This window comes from Hyla sarda, chromosome 9 (assembly GCF_029499605.1).
Source record: "Hyla sarda isolate aHylSar1 chromosome 9, aHylSar1.hap1, whole genome shotgun sequence".
NCBI classification, from domain to species: Eukaryota; Metazoa; Chordata; class Amphibia; order Anura; family Hylidae; genus Hyla; species Hyla sarda.
In genome coordinates, this window is record NC_079197.1 from 169,978,536 (window position 1) to 169,991,849 (window position 13,314).

A 13,314-nucleotide genomic window follows, 5' to 3' on the forward strand; every position below is an offset into this window, starting at 1 on the left:
GACTATACTGCACCTAATGTGGGGAACTATACTGCACCTAATGTGGGGAGCTATACTGCACCTAATGTGGGGGACTATACTGCACCTAATGTGGGGAACTATACTGCACCTAATGTGGGGGAACTATACTGCCAACCTAATGTGGGGAGCTATACTGCACCTAATGTGGGGGGAGCTATACTGCACCTAATGTGGGGGACTATACTGCACCTAATGTGGGGGAACTATACTGCACCTAATGTGGAGAAGTTTACTGCACCTAATGTGGGGAACTATACTGCACCTAATGTGGGGGAACTATACTGCACCTAATGTGGGGGAACTATACTGCACCTAATGTGGGGAACTATACTGCATCTAATGTGGGGAACTATACTGCACCTAATGTGGGGAACTATACTGCACCTAATGTGGGGGAACTGTACTGCACCTAATGTGGGGGAACTGTACTGCACCTAATGTGGGGGAACTATACTGCACCTAATGTGGAGAACTATACTGCACCTAATGTGAGGAACTATACTGCACCTAATGTGGGGAACTATACTGCACCTAATGTGGGGGAACTATACTGCACCTAATGTGGGGGAACTGTACTGCACCCAATGTGGGGGAACTATACTGCACCTAATGTGGGGGAGCTATACTGTACCTAATGTGGGGGAACTATACTGCACCTAATGTGGGGGACTATATACTGCACCTAATGTGGGGGAACTATACTGCACCTAATGTGGGGGAGCTATACTGTACCTAATGTGGGGGAACTATACTGCACCTAATGTGGGGGACTATATACTGCACCTAATGTGGGGGAACTATACTGCACCTAATGTGGGAACTACCGTATACTGCACCTAATGTGGGGGAAATGTCGGGGGGGGGGGGGGGCATCATAATGAAGTGCTCCATCTTCCAGGCAGCCTTAATCTGGCCCCGCAACAGAGTACTCCTTTAAGACTGTTCTCTCTGAGATTAAAGGGGTACTCCAGTGGAAGACTATTTTTTTGCAAATCAACTGGTGCCAGAAAGTTAAACAGATTTGTAAATTACTTCTATTTCAAAATCTTAATGCTTCTAGTACTTCTCATCTGCTGTATGTTCCAGTGGAAGTTCTTATCTTTTTGAATTTCCTTTCTGTCTGACCACAGTGCTCTCTGCTGACACCTCTGTCCGTATAAGGAACTGTCCAGAACAGGATTGATTTGCTATGGGAATTTGTTCCTGCTCTGGACAGTCATGGACAGAGGTGTCAGCAGAGAGCACTGTGGTCAGACAGAAAATAAATTCAAAAAGAAAAGAACTTCCTCTGGAACATACAGCAGCTGATAAGTACTGGAAGGATTAAGATTTTTAAAAAGAAGTAATTTACCAATCTGAACACCTTTAAGGAATGTTCTAACTATGATGAAGAGGCTGGCGATTCTGTTCTTTACAGGGGCATCATTTCTAGATATCTTTGCTTTTTTCATGCCAAGCACATGAGTTCTTTACTATATCAAACTCTATCAAGGTATTCTCTATGCTGGCTGTCTTTGTATTTCCTTTAAAGGGGTACTCCGCTGCTCAGCGTTTGGAACAAACCGTTCCGAATGCTGGAGCTGGCGCCGGCAGCTTGTGATGTCATAGCCCCGCCCCCTGATGACATCACACCCTCCCCCTCAATGCAAGTCTATGGGAGGGGGCGTGACGGCTGTGACGGCGGGACCCCAGCCCAGTCCTCAAGGCCAATAGTCCAGCATTTGTTCTATCCCAATGGAGGAATTGAAAATGTTGGTGGTCTTGAGGCCTGAGTTGAGGAACACTGCGGTAGAGTGCAGGATCTGACTACAAATGAGGTTTTTTATGTTGTCTGTAACTATGGAGACACATAGAGGTTAATGGGAGCTGTATACACAAATTGGTATTTTTAATCAAGACTAATTATAGGATTGCTTTATTCTGCTATTGTGGATATATGAGAGCAATAAACAAACATGCTTACAACAGTATATACAAACTTCCTTCCAAAGTAGGACAACCTGCTCTCTGGTGCCACCTATTGGTATCCTGGGGTATTACCTCCAATTGGTGGCATCAGAGAGCAGGTTTAGAAGAATTCTAACCTTTCATATTTCTTCTGTAAGGCTGCGTTCCCACAGGGCGTATACACAGCGTATTTCACGCTGCGCAAAATTTACGGCAGCAGAGGGAAGCACGCTGCGTATTCCTCGCTCACTATACACAGGTCTTTCCGGCGGCAGCCCTACGAGTGCAGTGAGTTTTAGAGGCGGAGCCGTGTGCCGGTGTGACTGTGACGCAGGGCTCCGCCTCCAAAACTCACTGCACACATAGGGCTGCCGCCGGAAAGCCCTGTGTGTATAGTGAGCGAGGAATACGCAGCGTGCTTCCCTCTGCTGCCGTAAATTTTGCGCAGTGTCAAATACGCTGCGTATACGCCCTGTGGGAACGCACCCTAAGAGTCTACACGACCTTTAAAGGGGTACTCCAGGATTTTTTTTTTTTATTTGACTATGCTACAGGGGCTGTAAAGTTAGTGCAGTACATAATATAGTGTCTGTACCTGTGTCTGACGGTTTTCTCACAATTCTTCTGTGATTTTTACCCCAATATTTATTTTTAGCAGCATACAAAATGACTTGTCTCAGGATTTTCCAAGTTTCAGTGTGTCGAGACCTGACATCACTGGTCAGTTGATGACAGGGAGCCTGAATTGCTTGAGTGGGTGGAGTGACCGCTGGGTGGGAGAGAGATCATTTTGCAACAGCTGGAGGCACCCTGGTTAGAAAACACTGGTCTTTTGAAAGGAATGCAGCTCTTTTGTGTTTCAATGGGTGGGGTGTGGGTGGGGGGCAGAAGTGTGGAAGGAAGGAAAGTGACATCAAACTTACAAACATGGAATCATGGGATTTGTAGTTTGAGAAAGAAATACTACAGGAAATACCAGTTCACAGAAAGCTAGCCTCAGCATTATGGTAATCTCACAGCATAGCCATTTAGCCCCAAGACAAGCGCAGATCCCTCCTACACATGTCCATTACTGTCTGCCAGGTAGGAATTAAAATCACCTTACGGTGCAAATTGAATAAACAATAAATGATAATGCTGAATAGACTTGTTAACCTTTGGGTATTTCTGTTTATTTACAGTCTCAGCGAATGAACGATCAGCGCAGCTCTCCCCCGATTCCTCAAGCTGCTGCAGATCTCTTCGAGATCCTCTTTCGCCTTCAAGGAAATCGACTGGATGAACAAAGAGTGGAACTGCCTGAGGCACTAGGGGGCGCTTGCTCTTAGGCAAAAAAAAAAAAAAAGGAGGCAAAGAGTTTGCGCCGCCATCTTGTTACCATAATTGTCCCCCGTTGTCCATTTCCTGTGCTCTGACGTTGTCTCTTTACGGACGGATGGTGATTCCCTTTATTACGACTACTGCAGAAGACAAAAGCCAATGAAAATGTGCGGTGGACGCGGAATCCGAAAGGGAACTGAACCAATTATCCTGGTAGCATTGTTAGATGTCTTTTTATTTTCAATCGGCGCCAAAATGAATTTCACGCAAAGTCTGTGCCTTTAAGGAATATCTGGTAGAGCCGCGCTGATCGCCAGTATATGACTGGGTAATGGGGATCTGCCTTACTCTGTTCTGGATCCTCCGAAGAAGATCTACTGTGATGTTTGGAGAAGAGACAACCCAATCCTTCAGAGACGTGACAGTCACAGACTTGTCTTTACCATGTAGGCACGTGCCCATGGTGGCCATTTTTAAAGGACTGCAAAGAATAGCTACTTTTTTACATTTTAGTTTTTTTTACTGTTATTCTTTCTTTTTGTCCATAGGCCATTGGCATTAAAGGGGTACTCTGCTGGAAAACATTTTTTTTTATCAAATCAACCGGTGCCAGAAAGTTAAACAGATTTATAAATTACTTCTAGATAAAAAAAAATCTTAATCCTTTCAGTACTTATCAGCTGCTGTATGCTACAGAGGAAGTTTTTTTTCTTTTTGAACTTCGTTTCTGTCTGACCACAAGTGCTCTCTGCTGACACCTCTGTCCATTTGCTATGGGGATTTGCTCCTGCTCTGGACAGTTCCTGACATGGACAGAGGTGTCAGCAGAGAGCACTGTGGTCTGACAGAAAGAAAACTGTAAAAGAAAATAACTTCCTGTGGCGCATACAGCAGCTGATAAGTACTGGAAGGATTAAGATTTTTTTTTTTATAGAAGTAATTTACAAATCTGTATGACTTTCTAGCAAAAAAAATGTTTTCCAGTGGAGTACCCCTTTAAAGGTCATGGGGACAGTCCAGTCAAAAAAGTTAATACAGTGCATGTAAGGGCTTGTCGGACCCCCCTGGTATCGGACCCATAGTCACAGCCCTAATGGCCAGTCTCCCCGATCCCCCCATGTGTATTCTGCAATGTGCCCTGTGAGTGGCTACATGTATGAAGTGGTCCCAGGACATGTTACCTGCTGCATACTATGCATTATGCTGCCTTTTTGTTGTTGCACAGGCTTGACTACTATAGTGTATTGTTTTAGATGACTGTGATATGGTTTTTACAATATGAGACCATTAAAAATAATTTTCTAGTGATTAGTAAAGTCGACTACTGATTTTTAGTTTTTAACCACTACTTCCGAGTAAATTGAAAAAAAAATGTTCCTATTTGCACTGCGCAAAAAATATTGTTTTGTAGGCTGATGGATTACTTGAATGGAGTCTCCTTCCACGCCACCACAGCACACCATAGGCTTCAGGACACTGAAATCATTTATTTTATGGACCTGAAGAAGGCACATGCTGATGCCGAAACACGTTGTCCGTTTGTTCTAAACCATAATAAACTGTCCTGTGCTTTATTGGCGTTCCGCATCCTTTTATTCTAGCAGTAGCGCTCGTCTAGTATCCCCATTTTCTACTCTCCTTTTCCTGGTTGTAATATTTCCGTACCCCCTCGCGGTCACGGACAGGGGGTCTCGAGCAGCACAACTGCCGCTATTACTTTCCACTTTCCACTCGCCAGGTGAGGTGCTGTCCCTGTTGATAACCTCGGCGGGACATCACACCACCCAGAGTGCAGTGGTTCTTGACAATTTCACCACGCCCCCATCATCCACGAGAGAGCGCCCCAACCTTTTTTACTGCTCCTTCCCACCTAAATATAGAATTTTACTGGGAGTTGCAGTTTTGCAGCAACTGGAGGGCCGCAGTGTGGAGACCGATGCTGTACATGATGTTGATCCTATCATATTTGGTGGTGACCCACTATGTCTGGCAACATTTCACCCCACCCTAATGAAAGTTGACCAAGGAGGAAATACCAGTAACCCAATGTTTTAATAGCTTTGGCATTGAGTGAATTGGGAATACACCGTAACCTGGATTGGTTGGCCAAGAAAAAGTTGGTCCGCCAATGATGGGCTGATGAGTCCTGTGGCCGGTGCTTTCTGCTTCATTTGTAATTGAAACCAATGGGCTGTGGATGTATGATACACGAGCTGGATTCTCCAGAGCGGAGATGCTGTTTGCAGTTACACTATGTTTTCCTATGTGGGGGTACTTCATCTTTGCTACTTCCTTATGGCCTAACAGGCATAGAATATTAGGCAAGAAAAATGAGTATTGAAAATGGCAGTGCTCTTGTATGGATCCTCAGGAAACGTCAGGATAAGAGTATCAATAGTTTACTGACAAATGAAAAATCAATAAAATGACAATGGCGCATTTCTGGAGTTGAATCTCCAGATCACCTGTGTTCCCTAAACATGTCTTGGTCATTTTATTGTTTTTTATGTCAATAAACGTGTTTCGAGAGTTGAATCTTCCTTTCTCAGAGTCAACTCCCGAAACGCATCTAATGACATATAAAAAAACAATAAAATGACAGTGAAGCATTCCCAAAGTTGAATCTCACTTCCTCAGATTGCAGATTACCTGCAACTCTTGAAACGCATCATAGTCATTTTGTTTTTTTATGCATCAATCAACTATTGTTACTCTTCATCTGATGTCTCCTGAGGATCTATACAAGAGCAGCACCATTTCTAGTATTCATTTTTCTTTCCTTCTACTGTTCAAAATGGGTTCCCTGCTCGGCATACCGGAAGAGTGAATGATGGCCGGCAGCTCATTCGGTTACCCCACAAGGTTGAGGAGATACGCGTGAACAAGTGTCTCACAAGGTGAGAGTCCATATGTCAGTAGGGGTCTTATGGATACAGGCTTACTAATTTACGCCCTTGAAATTACACAAGACGCTGTCCTCTCTCTTTTTCCCATTTTTCTTAGCATAGGCAGTGGGAAGTCTAAACAACACCTCCATACATAAAGGCGGCCATTAGGTCCATCTACAATAGGAACCACTGTGAGGTTTTACCGAGCTGTATAGGCATCTGCAATGCCGACCGATGCTGGTTGAATTTACTCTTCAATTCTTTTTGTAATTGTTTTAACGAATGTCAGTGATTTCTATAAGAAAATAAATATGACTTTAACAATTCAGAACAAATTATGCCATCTTTCTAATGTCGTGTTTTGTATTTGCTATAAAATCTAATGAATAAATACATACATCTTTAATACAGAAAGTGGTGATATTGCGTCTTCCATTATCCTCTATGTTTCTGCAGGTGTCCATTTCAGCCCACATCTCCACAAAATTTGGTTTGATTTATGTTATTTATGCCTTTGTATCATTTATTTAGGTTTATTATGCCTATGTACAAATAATGTGCTGTTAGTAGGACTGATAAACCTTTAAAGGGTACTCCAAAAACGTATTTTTTTTTTTTTTTATCAACTGGTGCCGAAAGTTAAGCAGATTTGTAAATTACTTTTATCAAAAAATCTTAATCCTTACAATGCTTATTAGCTGCTGAATACTACAGAGGAAATTCTTTTCTTTTTGGAACACAGAGCTCTCTGTGACATCAAGAGCACAGTGCTCTCTGATGACATCTATGTCCATTTTAAGAACTGTCCAGGGTAGGAGAAAATCCCCATAGCAAACATATGCTGCTCCGGACAGTATGGACAGAGATGTCAGCAGAGAGCACTGTGGTCGTGATGTCACCAGAGAGCACTGTGTTCCAAAAAGAAAAGAATTTCCTCTGTATAATTCAGCAGCTAATAAGTGCTGGAAGGATTAAGATTTTTTAATAGAAGTAATTTACAAATCTGTTTAACTTTCTTGCACCAGTTCATTAAAAAAATAAATAAATAAATAAAAGTTTTCCACCAGAGAACCCCTTTAAGAGAGACCTGCAGAGAAGTCATGTGATCAGCTGTGGCCAATAGGGTTCTCCTGCCCTAGGTTTAGTGGCCTTTCTAGGCAGGGAGTTAACTGGGAGAAGAAATTCATAGTAGAAAGCCTCAAGCAGCTCCAGTCCAAAAAGTCTAAAGTCCAAGCCTGGCAGTAAGCTAATTTCGTGGATGCACTGTAGTGAGTCTCAAGTTACTGTCAGTTGTCTCAAGTTTAAAGTCTAACATCTAAAGTCTCCAGTAATTTAGTCTAGTCAAGTCGAGTAACATAAAAGAGGAGTTTACTACAAGTCCCAGCGTGCCCAGCCGTTTCACTACTGACTACGTCTGCAACCCTCTGTCCCACTCTACTGTTGAAAGACTGTATTGCTATGGTGATAACATCTGCCTGCAACTTTCTCCAGTAAACTCCTCAGTGGTTTTCCTTAACCTTGCATCTGGTGTCTTTATTGCCCAGCACCTGGCCCAGGAGAACAGCTTCACCTTGGAGCGTGGTGAGTTACCCTACCCCGGCGTCACGAGTTATTGTCTGTCTGTCGCTGTACCCTAAAACTAACACTACAACACGCCATTTTAGCTCACCTGACTGTTCTTTCTACCCATTATAAAAACTCTAGTATTTCTCATCCTACATACTAGTAGAGGCAGAGACTGATTTTGGGTGAATAAGATAAAAACACTGGAAAAAAATATTATTCCCATTGTTTTAATAGAAAATACAGACATTGACCAGAATAATGTGTAGTTTTCAGATAGCTGCCTGCAATGAAAAGTGCAATAGGCTTATCTCTAAGTGCTATTCATATGATCTATCATTACAAGGGCTACTGGGCCCCGATGCAATGTACTGGGAATTTTACAGTATACCTATCATTAGAATTCTTTATACAAACCAATAGTACAGGTGGATATCCTAGTTGGGGAACTTGCCATCCCCCTTTCCCTGCATCCAGACTTCAGTCAGACCAGGAGTTTCGGAGAAGAATTTCGCAACCTCCTATTGTTTTCAATGGGATTCTGCTGCACCGTTCACACTGCAGAATTTCTGGACCCGCTGAAAGGATAAACGTGGCAGAATTGCACACTGACTGCATTGCCATCGATGGTGACGGCACATGTCCATGAGGTCCTAGTGCTAAAGGGTTTCAGAGGCAGCAAAGGAGGCAGATTCTGTAGTGTGAACGTAGCCTAAATATTTAGAAACCGCCTCAGACCACAAAAAAACCCATCTTGTGTAAAACTTGAAATAGGGGGGAGAAAGAGGAAGCAAAAACGGGAGAAATAATCCCAATGGATGACAACACTTGGCTCTGGCATCACACCAGGGGGAGCTGCTTACTACACAATTATGGGGGAAAAGTATACATATACAGGGGGTAGAAAAAATACCCCCAAATCTGTAGGTTACAAACAATATTTTTCTATCTGCTTCACATATACGGTAATACAGATATCACCTAATAACAAATAGTATATTGAAAGGGAGCCAAGTGACATTGACTGTATAGGGCAATGGACTCCATGCTGTGGACCCCCAGATGATGCAAAACTACAACTCTTAACATGCCCGGACAGCCGTTGGCTGTCCGGGCATGCTAAGAGTTGTAGTTTTGCAAATCTGGAGGTCCGCAGTTTGAGCACGACCACTGATATAGGGTCTCTCAACAATGTCCCGAGACTCGGTAAATAAATACATTTCGTCACAAGGCCCCATAATGAAGATCAAAATGGCCGTCCATCATGGTGTTGTGTTCCCCCCGCCCTAGACCAATAGACCTTGAGTCTCTTTCCTTTCCATGCCTTTGGCCCATAACCTTCTTTGCTGATAACATGGTTCCTCAAAAGATGTGAGTCCTTCACAAGTGTTTTTTCCTACTGTAAAAGTCCAACTGGGGCTGAACTCTCAAAGGGCCCCATAGTATTAGTGTGGTCTTTGTCTATGGTATTGACTAAGTCTAAACAGACATAACAAAATATTACCCAAAAAAACATGTTTTTTTTTTTATATCTGTTAGAACTTATTTTGGTGTAGTCCCATTCTTCTCGAACGTTGAGCCAACATTTACACCTCCAGTCCCTAAGAATAAAAATTAACCCGATAGAAGAAGAAATGAGCAAGAAATTAGATATTTTGGCTCATAGACAAGGGTAAAGATACCCATGTTTCAGAAAGTGCTTCTGGGATTGTCCCTTCTTCATTTGGATGGAATTTTAGATCAACGAATCAACACCTTTGGTTCCATCACGGTGAAGCAATACCCCAGGGATTTCTGGACTCGGGCGAGGGAGTAAGGAATGGATGGTGATGCATACACGTCTTTTGTGTGGACTGTGTCTCTTCTGGGCTAGCAGGAGAAGGGTAACCATATTGAGATGAAGGAGGGGTTAAATATATATTTTGCCCAATCTGGTCAGCGTGAGGACTAGAGACGTCTTTGTTAGGTGGTAGCTCCATAGCTGGAGTAGAGCAGTAGTTGGGCACAGGATTTTGGCAGTTTGGAGATTTGGGATAGTGAGGTTCTGGTAGCCAGTGGGCATGAGGAGACATCTGTTGTCCTCCACCCGAATAAGAAGCCTCCGGCACCGTACAACCTGATGGACAGAAATGAACCTTCCAACCTCTATGACCACCCCACTGACATTGTGCCACGCCTGAAGAGAAGGAGCCACTTCGGGAATAGGGTGGACAATTTCCTCCATAGTTTGCCATACCATGATGCGATTGGCAGCAGTTGGTTTCCGATTGAGCTCCTGTTAAATAAGGTGGAGCGGAACCAGGAGGGGCACTGTGGTAGCAAGAACTGCTCAAGTCTATGTGAGGTAAAGGAGGAGGTTTGGCGAGTTCCTTGGGTCGAGGTCGGGGGGTCTTTTTTAGCTGTGGAGCTCCAGTGTGTTGGACGGCAGGAGTGGCCCTATTCAGCAATTGGCTGCTTTCTTCGAGAAGGCGTAAGATATCTCTATGGCCACGATCTCTAGCTGCATGTCGAGGCTGATGGCCTACGTGATCGGCCAGGTCTCGATCCGCCTGTTGTTCAAGGAGAAGCCGAACAGCTTCATAACTACCTTCTCGTGCCGCAAGGAAGAGGGCAGTCTGATCCTTTATGACAATGTGCAGAAAAAAAGGAGAGGCAATTTTAGAAGAAGAATCGGAGGTATAACAGTATTACATAGGACTCATTTCTAAATTTTTGCTTTGTATCATGAAAACATTTTTAAATGATAGCGCACTTAAATATGGTCACAATGGAACCATATCTACTGTTAGTTAGAACTAACGTACTAACCAAGTTACCAAGTGCACAAATTTACAACACAATGGTAAGAGCACATTTCTGTGAAGGTCAGGTATAGCAAACAAATGAAGTCATCAAAAAAAGATCTTCTATGCACATGGGTCATTGTGTAAATCCAAGAAAGAAGACAAGGAATGTATATTAACCCTAGGGACGTAAATACTTAAAGGGGAACTCCGGTGGAAACAAGTGGAAAACAATTTTTTTTTAAATCAACTGGTGCCAGAAAGTTAAACAGATATGTAAATTACTTCAATTTCAAAATCTAAAGTCTTCCAGTACTTATCAGCTGCTGTATGCTCCAGAGAAAGTTATGTAGTTCTTTCCAGTCTGACCACAGTGCTCTCTGCTGACACCTCTGTCCGTGTCAGGAACTGTCAAGATTAGAAGCATATCCCCATAGAAAACCTATCCTGCTCTGGACAGTTCCTGACATGGACAGAGGTGTCAGCAGAGAGCACTGTGGTCAGACTGGAAAGAACTTTTTCTAAAAGAAGATTTTTCTAAAAGAAGTAATTTAAAAATCTGTTTAACTTTCTGGCACCAGTTGATTTGAAAAAAAAATTTTTCCCACCGGAGTTCCCCTTTAAGAAAAATCACACATTTTTTAGTAAAATGAGGCCTGCGCAAAAATGTATGACTTTCTAATGCCAGAAAACTGGCATGCAAGCCTTGATAAATTTCCTGTATTTGCTTTTTTTTCTCACCCTTTTGTCTTGAAGGTCCTTGTTTGCTCCATTGCTCAAAAGTGTCTTCATTGCTGGGACATTATTCACCGCTGCAGCCCAATGAAGTGCAGATTTACCTATAGAAAAACCAAAAATAGACAAAAATAAAGAGGAAGATCATCCAAGTCAATGATGTCAGGAGAAGATACAGCTACTATCCATGACCATTGAGGTAGCCATCAACCATTGAGGTAGCCATTGACATGACATCAAAGACAATTCCAAAATTAATGGTAAATCAGGTAAAATTTTACAAGGAATGATCTTTTGGCCAGATGATGGCGGACTATCATTGTTTGGATCGAAATCGGCAGTGCTTAAAATTTTAGTTGGAAATAAGATCATCGGCAAAACATTTTCTCATTCAAGTTCTCAGAACGTTCCCAGAAGGCTAATTCATCATAGATCGTGTTTGACCAGTTTCACCAATGATAACAGCCAATAATATATTGCCTATATTATGGTTGCTTCTATAAAACATCATTCATCAAATGATGTTCTTTCAATAGTTGTCCAAGCATCAGCCTTCATCTATCGAATATGTTTGGCCACCTTTAGAGTATATCCAATACTAAGTCTACTTTATCCAAAGCGGCGCTGATATAAATGTACATACATACCTCTGTTATCAGTTGCTCCAATATCTGCACCACATGCGACAAGCTCTTCCACCATATTTTGTACAGGGAGGCGAGAGGCCAAGATTAGTGGTGTACACCCATCGTGCATTCGGGCATCAATATCTGTCTGCCGGCATCTCAAGAGGGTCTTAAAAATAAAAAAGGGGAGAAATTATTGATGTGATTAAGATCTTTAATTTGCTATGAAACAATTTAACTGAGCATGCCCATCGGTGATGTCTATGACTCTCTTCAACATCTACCTGGAAAACACCCAGCGCATCTGCAGCAATAGCTGTATGAAGTGGGGTCCGGCCCAGCCTGTCCTGGACGTTGGTATCAGCTCCAGCATCCAACATGCACTTTATACCATCTTGTCTGGAAAAACGAGCAGCAAGGTGAAGAGCCGTCTCCCCGGTAGAATCTATCTGGGCATTGAGACTGGCCCCCTGGCCAATGAGGTCTGAAATGACACTTGCTGAACATTCAACTTCTGGTGGATCAACACCTCCTCCGGCAGGTTCCAGGCCGCCTCCCGCACAGATGGCCGACATTAGTGGAGTCACTCCATCTATAATATGGGCAAATAAAGGAAAAAAGTAAGAAAATGGCTAGAAATGTGTCCACTGTATAAACTCAGGTAAATATTCTAATACTTTTAAAGAGAACCTGTCATCAAACCATATTTTGTAAACTAACTCAGATTATATTCCCTAATTACTCCTGACACCCCTCCTGCCCTTAAAAAAAATTTCCGAGCTTTAAAAAGCTCTGTATCATATGTTTTCCCTTGCTCACACTGTGTGAGCTCCCGACAGGAGAAAGTGGGCGTTCCCCAGCAGGTGTGATGTCACTGAAGCCTGTGAGAGCTGTGACTCACCATGCCCCGCGCACACTTTCTGGGTTTGGTCTCCTGCCAGGCCGGGAGGAGACCAAACTAACTGTGTGACTTATGGCAGGGAACAGAACAGAGCCACCTAGTGGCCATTTATTCATTCACATTAAAAACATATAAAGGTTGAGAATTTTAACAGGAAGTAAATAGCAAAGTGTCTTATAATTACATAAGGAACAATATATTAAAAGTTTAGTTTGGTGACAGGTACTCTTTACATAATTTGCTGGGGCGAGTAAAGGTGAATTGATGAGTTTGGGTGCAGTAAACCCAAAACACAACAACCCAACACACCTGGACCTCTCACGTCTATGTCTCGACCATCAGGATCCTCCTGGGGCGGAGTTAAAGCAATGCCTTGTGGGAATCGGACGCCAGCATCGATGTGTTGTTGACTCCACTGTCGATGATCAAGAATGGTCGGGTCTGTATTCATCTAGAAGATGAAAATATAGAACGTGAGTTGTAGAAAGGAGACAAAAAACATACTGGAGCCGAGAAGCGAAGAGGTCATT

At 42.9% G+C, this 13,314-nt stretch overlaps 2 protein-coding genes across 9 annotated transcripts in view; one reads left to right on the forward strand and one right to left on the reverse strand.

Annotated features, from left to right (window-relative positions):
* The window catches only part of GPSM3 (G protein signaling modulator 3), a 109,945-nt gene extending 106,515 nt beyond the window's left edge, over positions 1-3,430 (forward strand). For all 8 annotated transcript variants that reach the window (XM_056538162.1, XM_056538164.1, XM_056538160.1 and 5 more), the window contains one exon: positions 3,150-3,430. In XM_056538162.1, coding sequence (XP_056394137.1) covers positions 3,150-3,296 — 147 coding nt within the window. In that variant the 3' untranslated portion in view covers positions 3,297-3,430. The remainder of the gene's footprint in view (positions 1-3,149) is intronic.
* Positions 3,431-7,972: 4,542 nt separating this feature from the next.
* LOC130291077 (neurogenic locus notch homolog protein 1-like) overlaps positions 7,973-13,314 on the reverse strand; it is a 72,752-nt gene continuing 67,410 nt past the window's right edge. The window contains exons 28-32 of the mRNA XM_056539450.1: positions 13,094-13,235; positions 12,168-12,475; positions 11,905-12,052; positions 11,264-11,361; positions 7,973-10,360 (exon numbers count right to left, since the gene is read on the reverse strand). Coding sequence (XP_056395425.1) covers positions 9,506-10,360; positions 11,264-11,361; positions 11,905-12,052; positions 12,168-12,475; positions 13,094-13,235 — 1,551 coding nt within the window. The 3' untranslated portion in view covers positions 7,973-9,505. The remainder of the gene's footprint in view (positions 10,361-11,263; positions 11,362-11,904; positions 12,053-12,167; positions 12,476-13,093; positions 13,236-13,314) is intronic.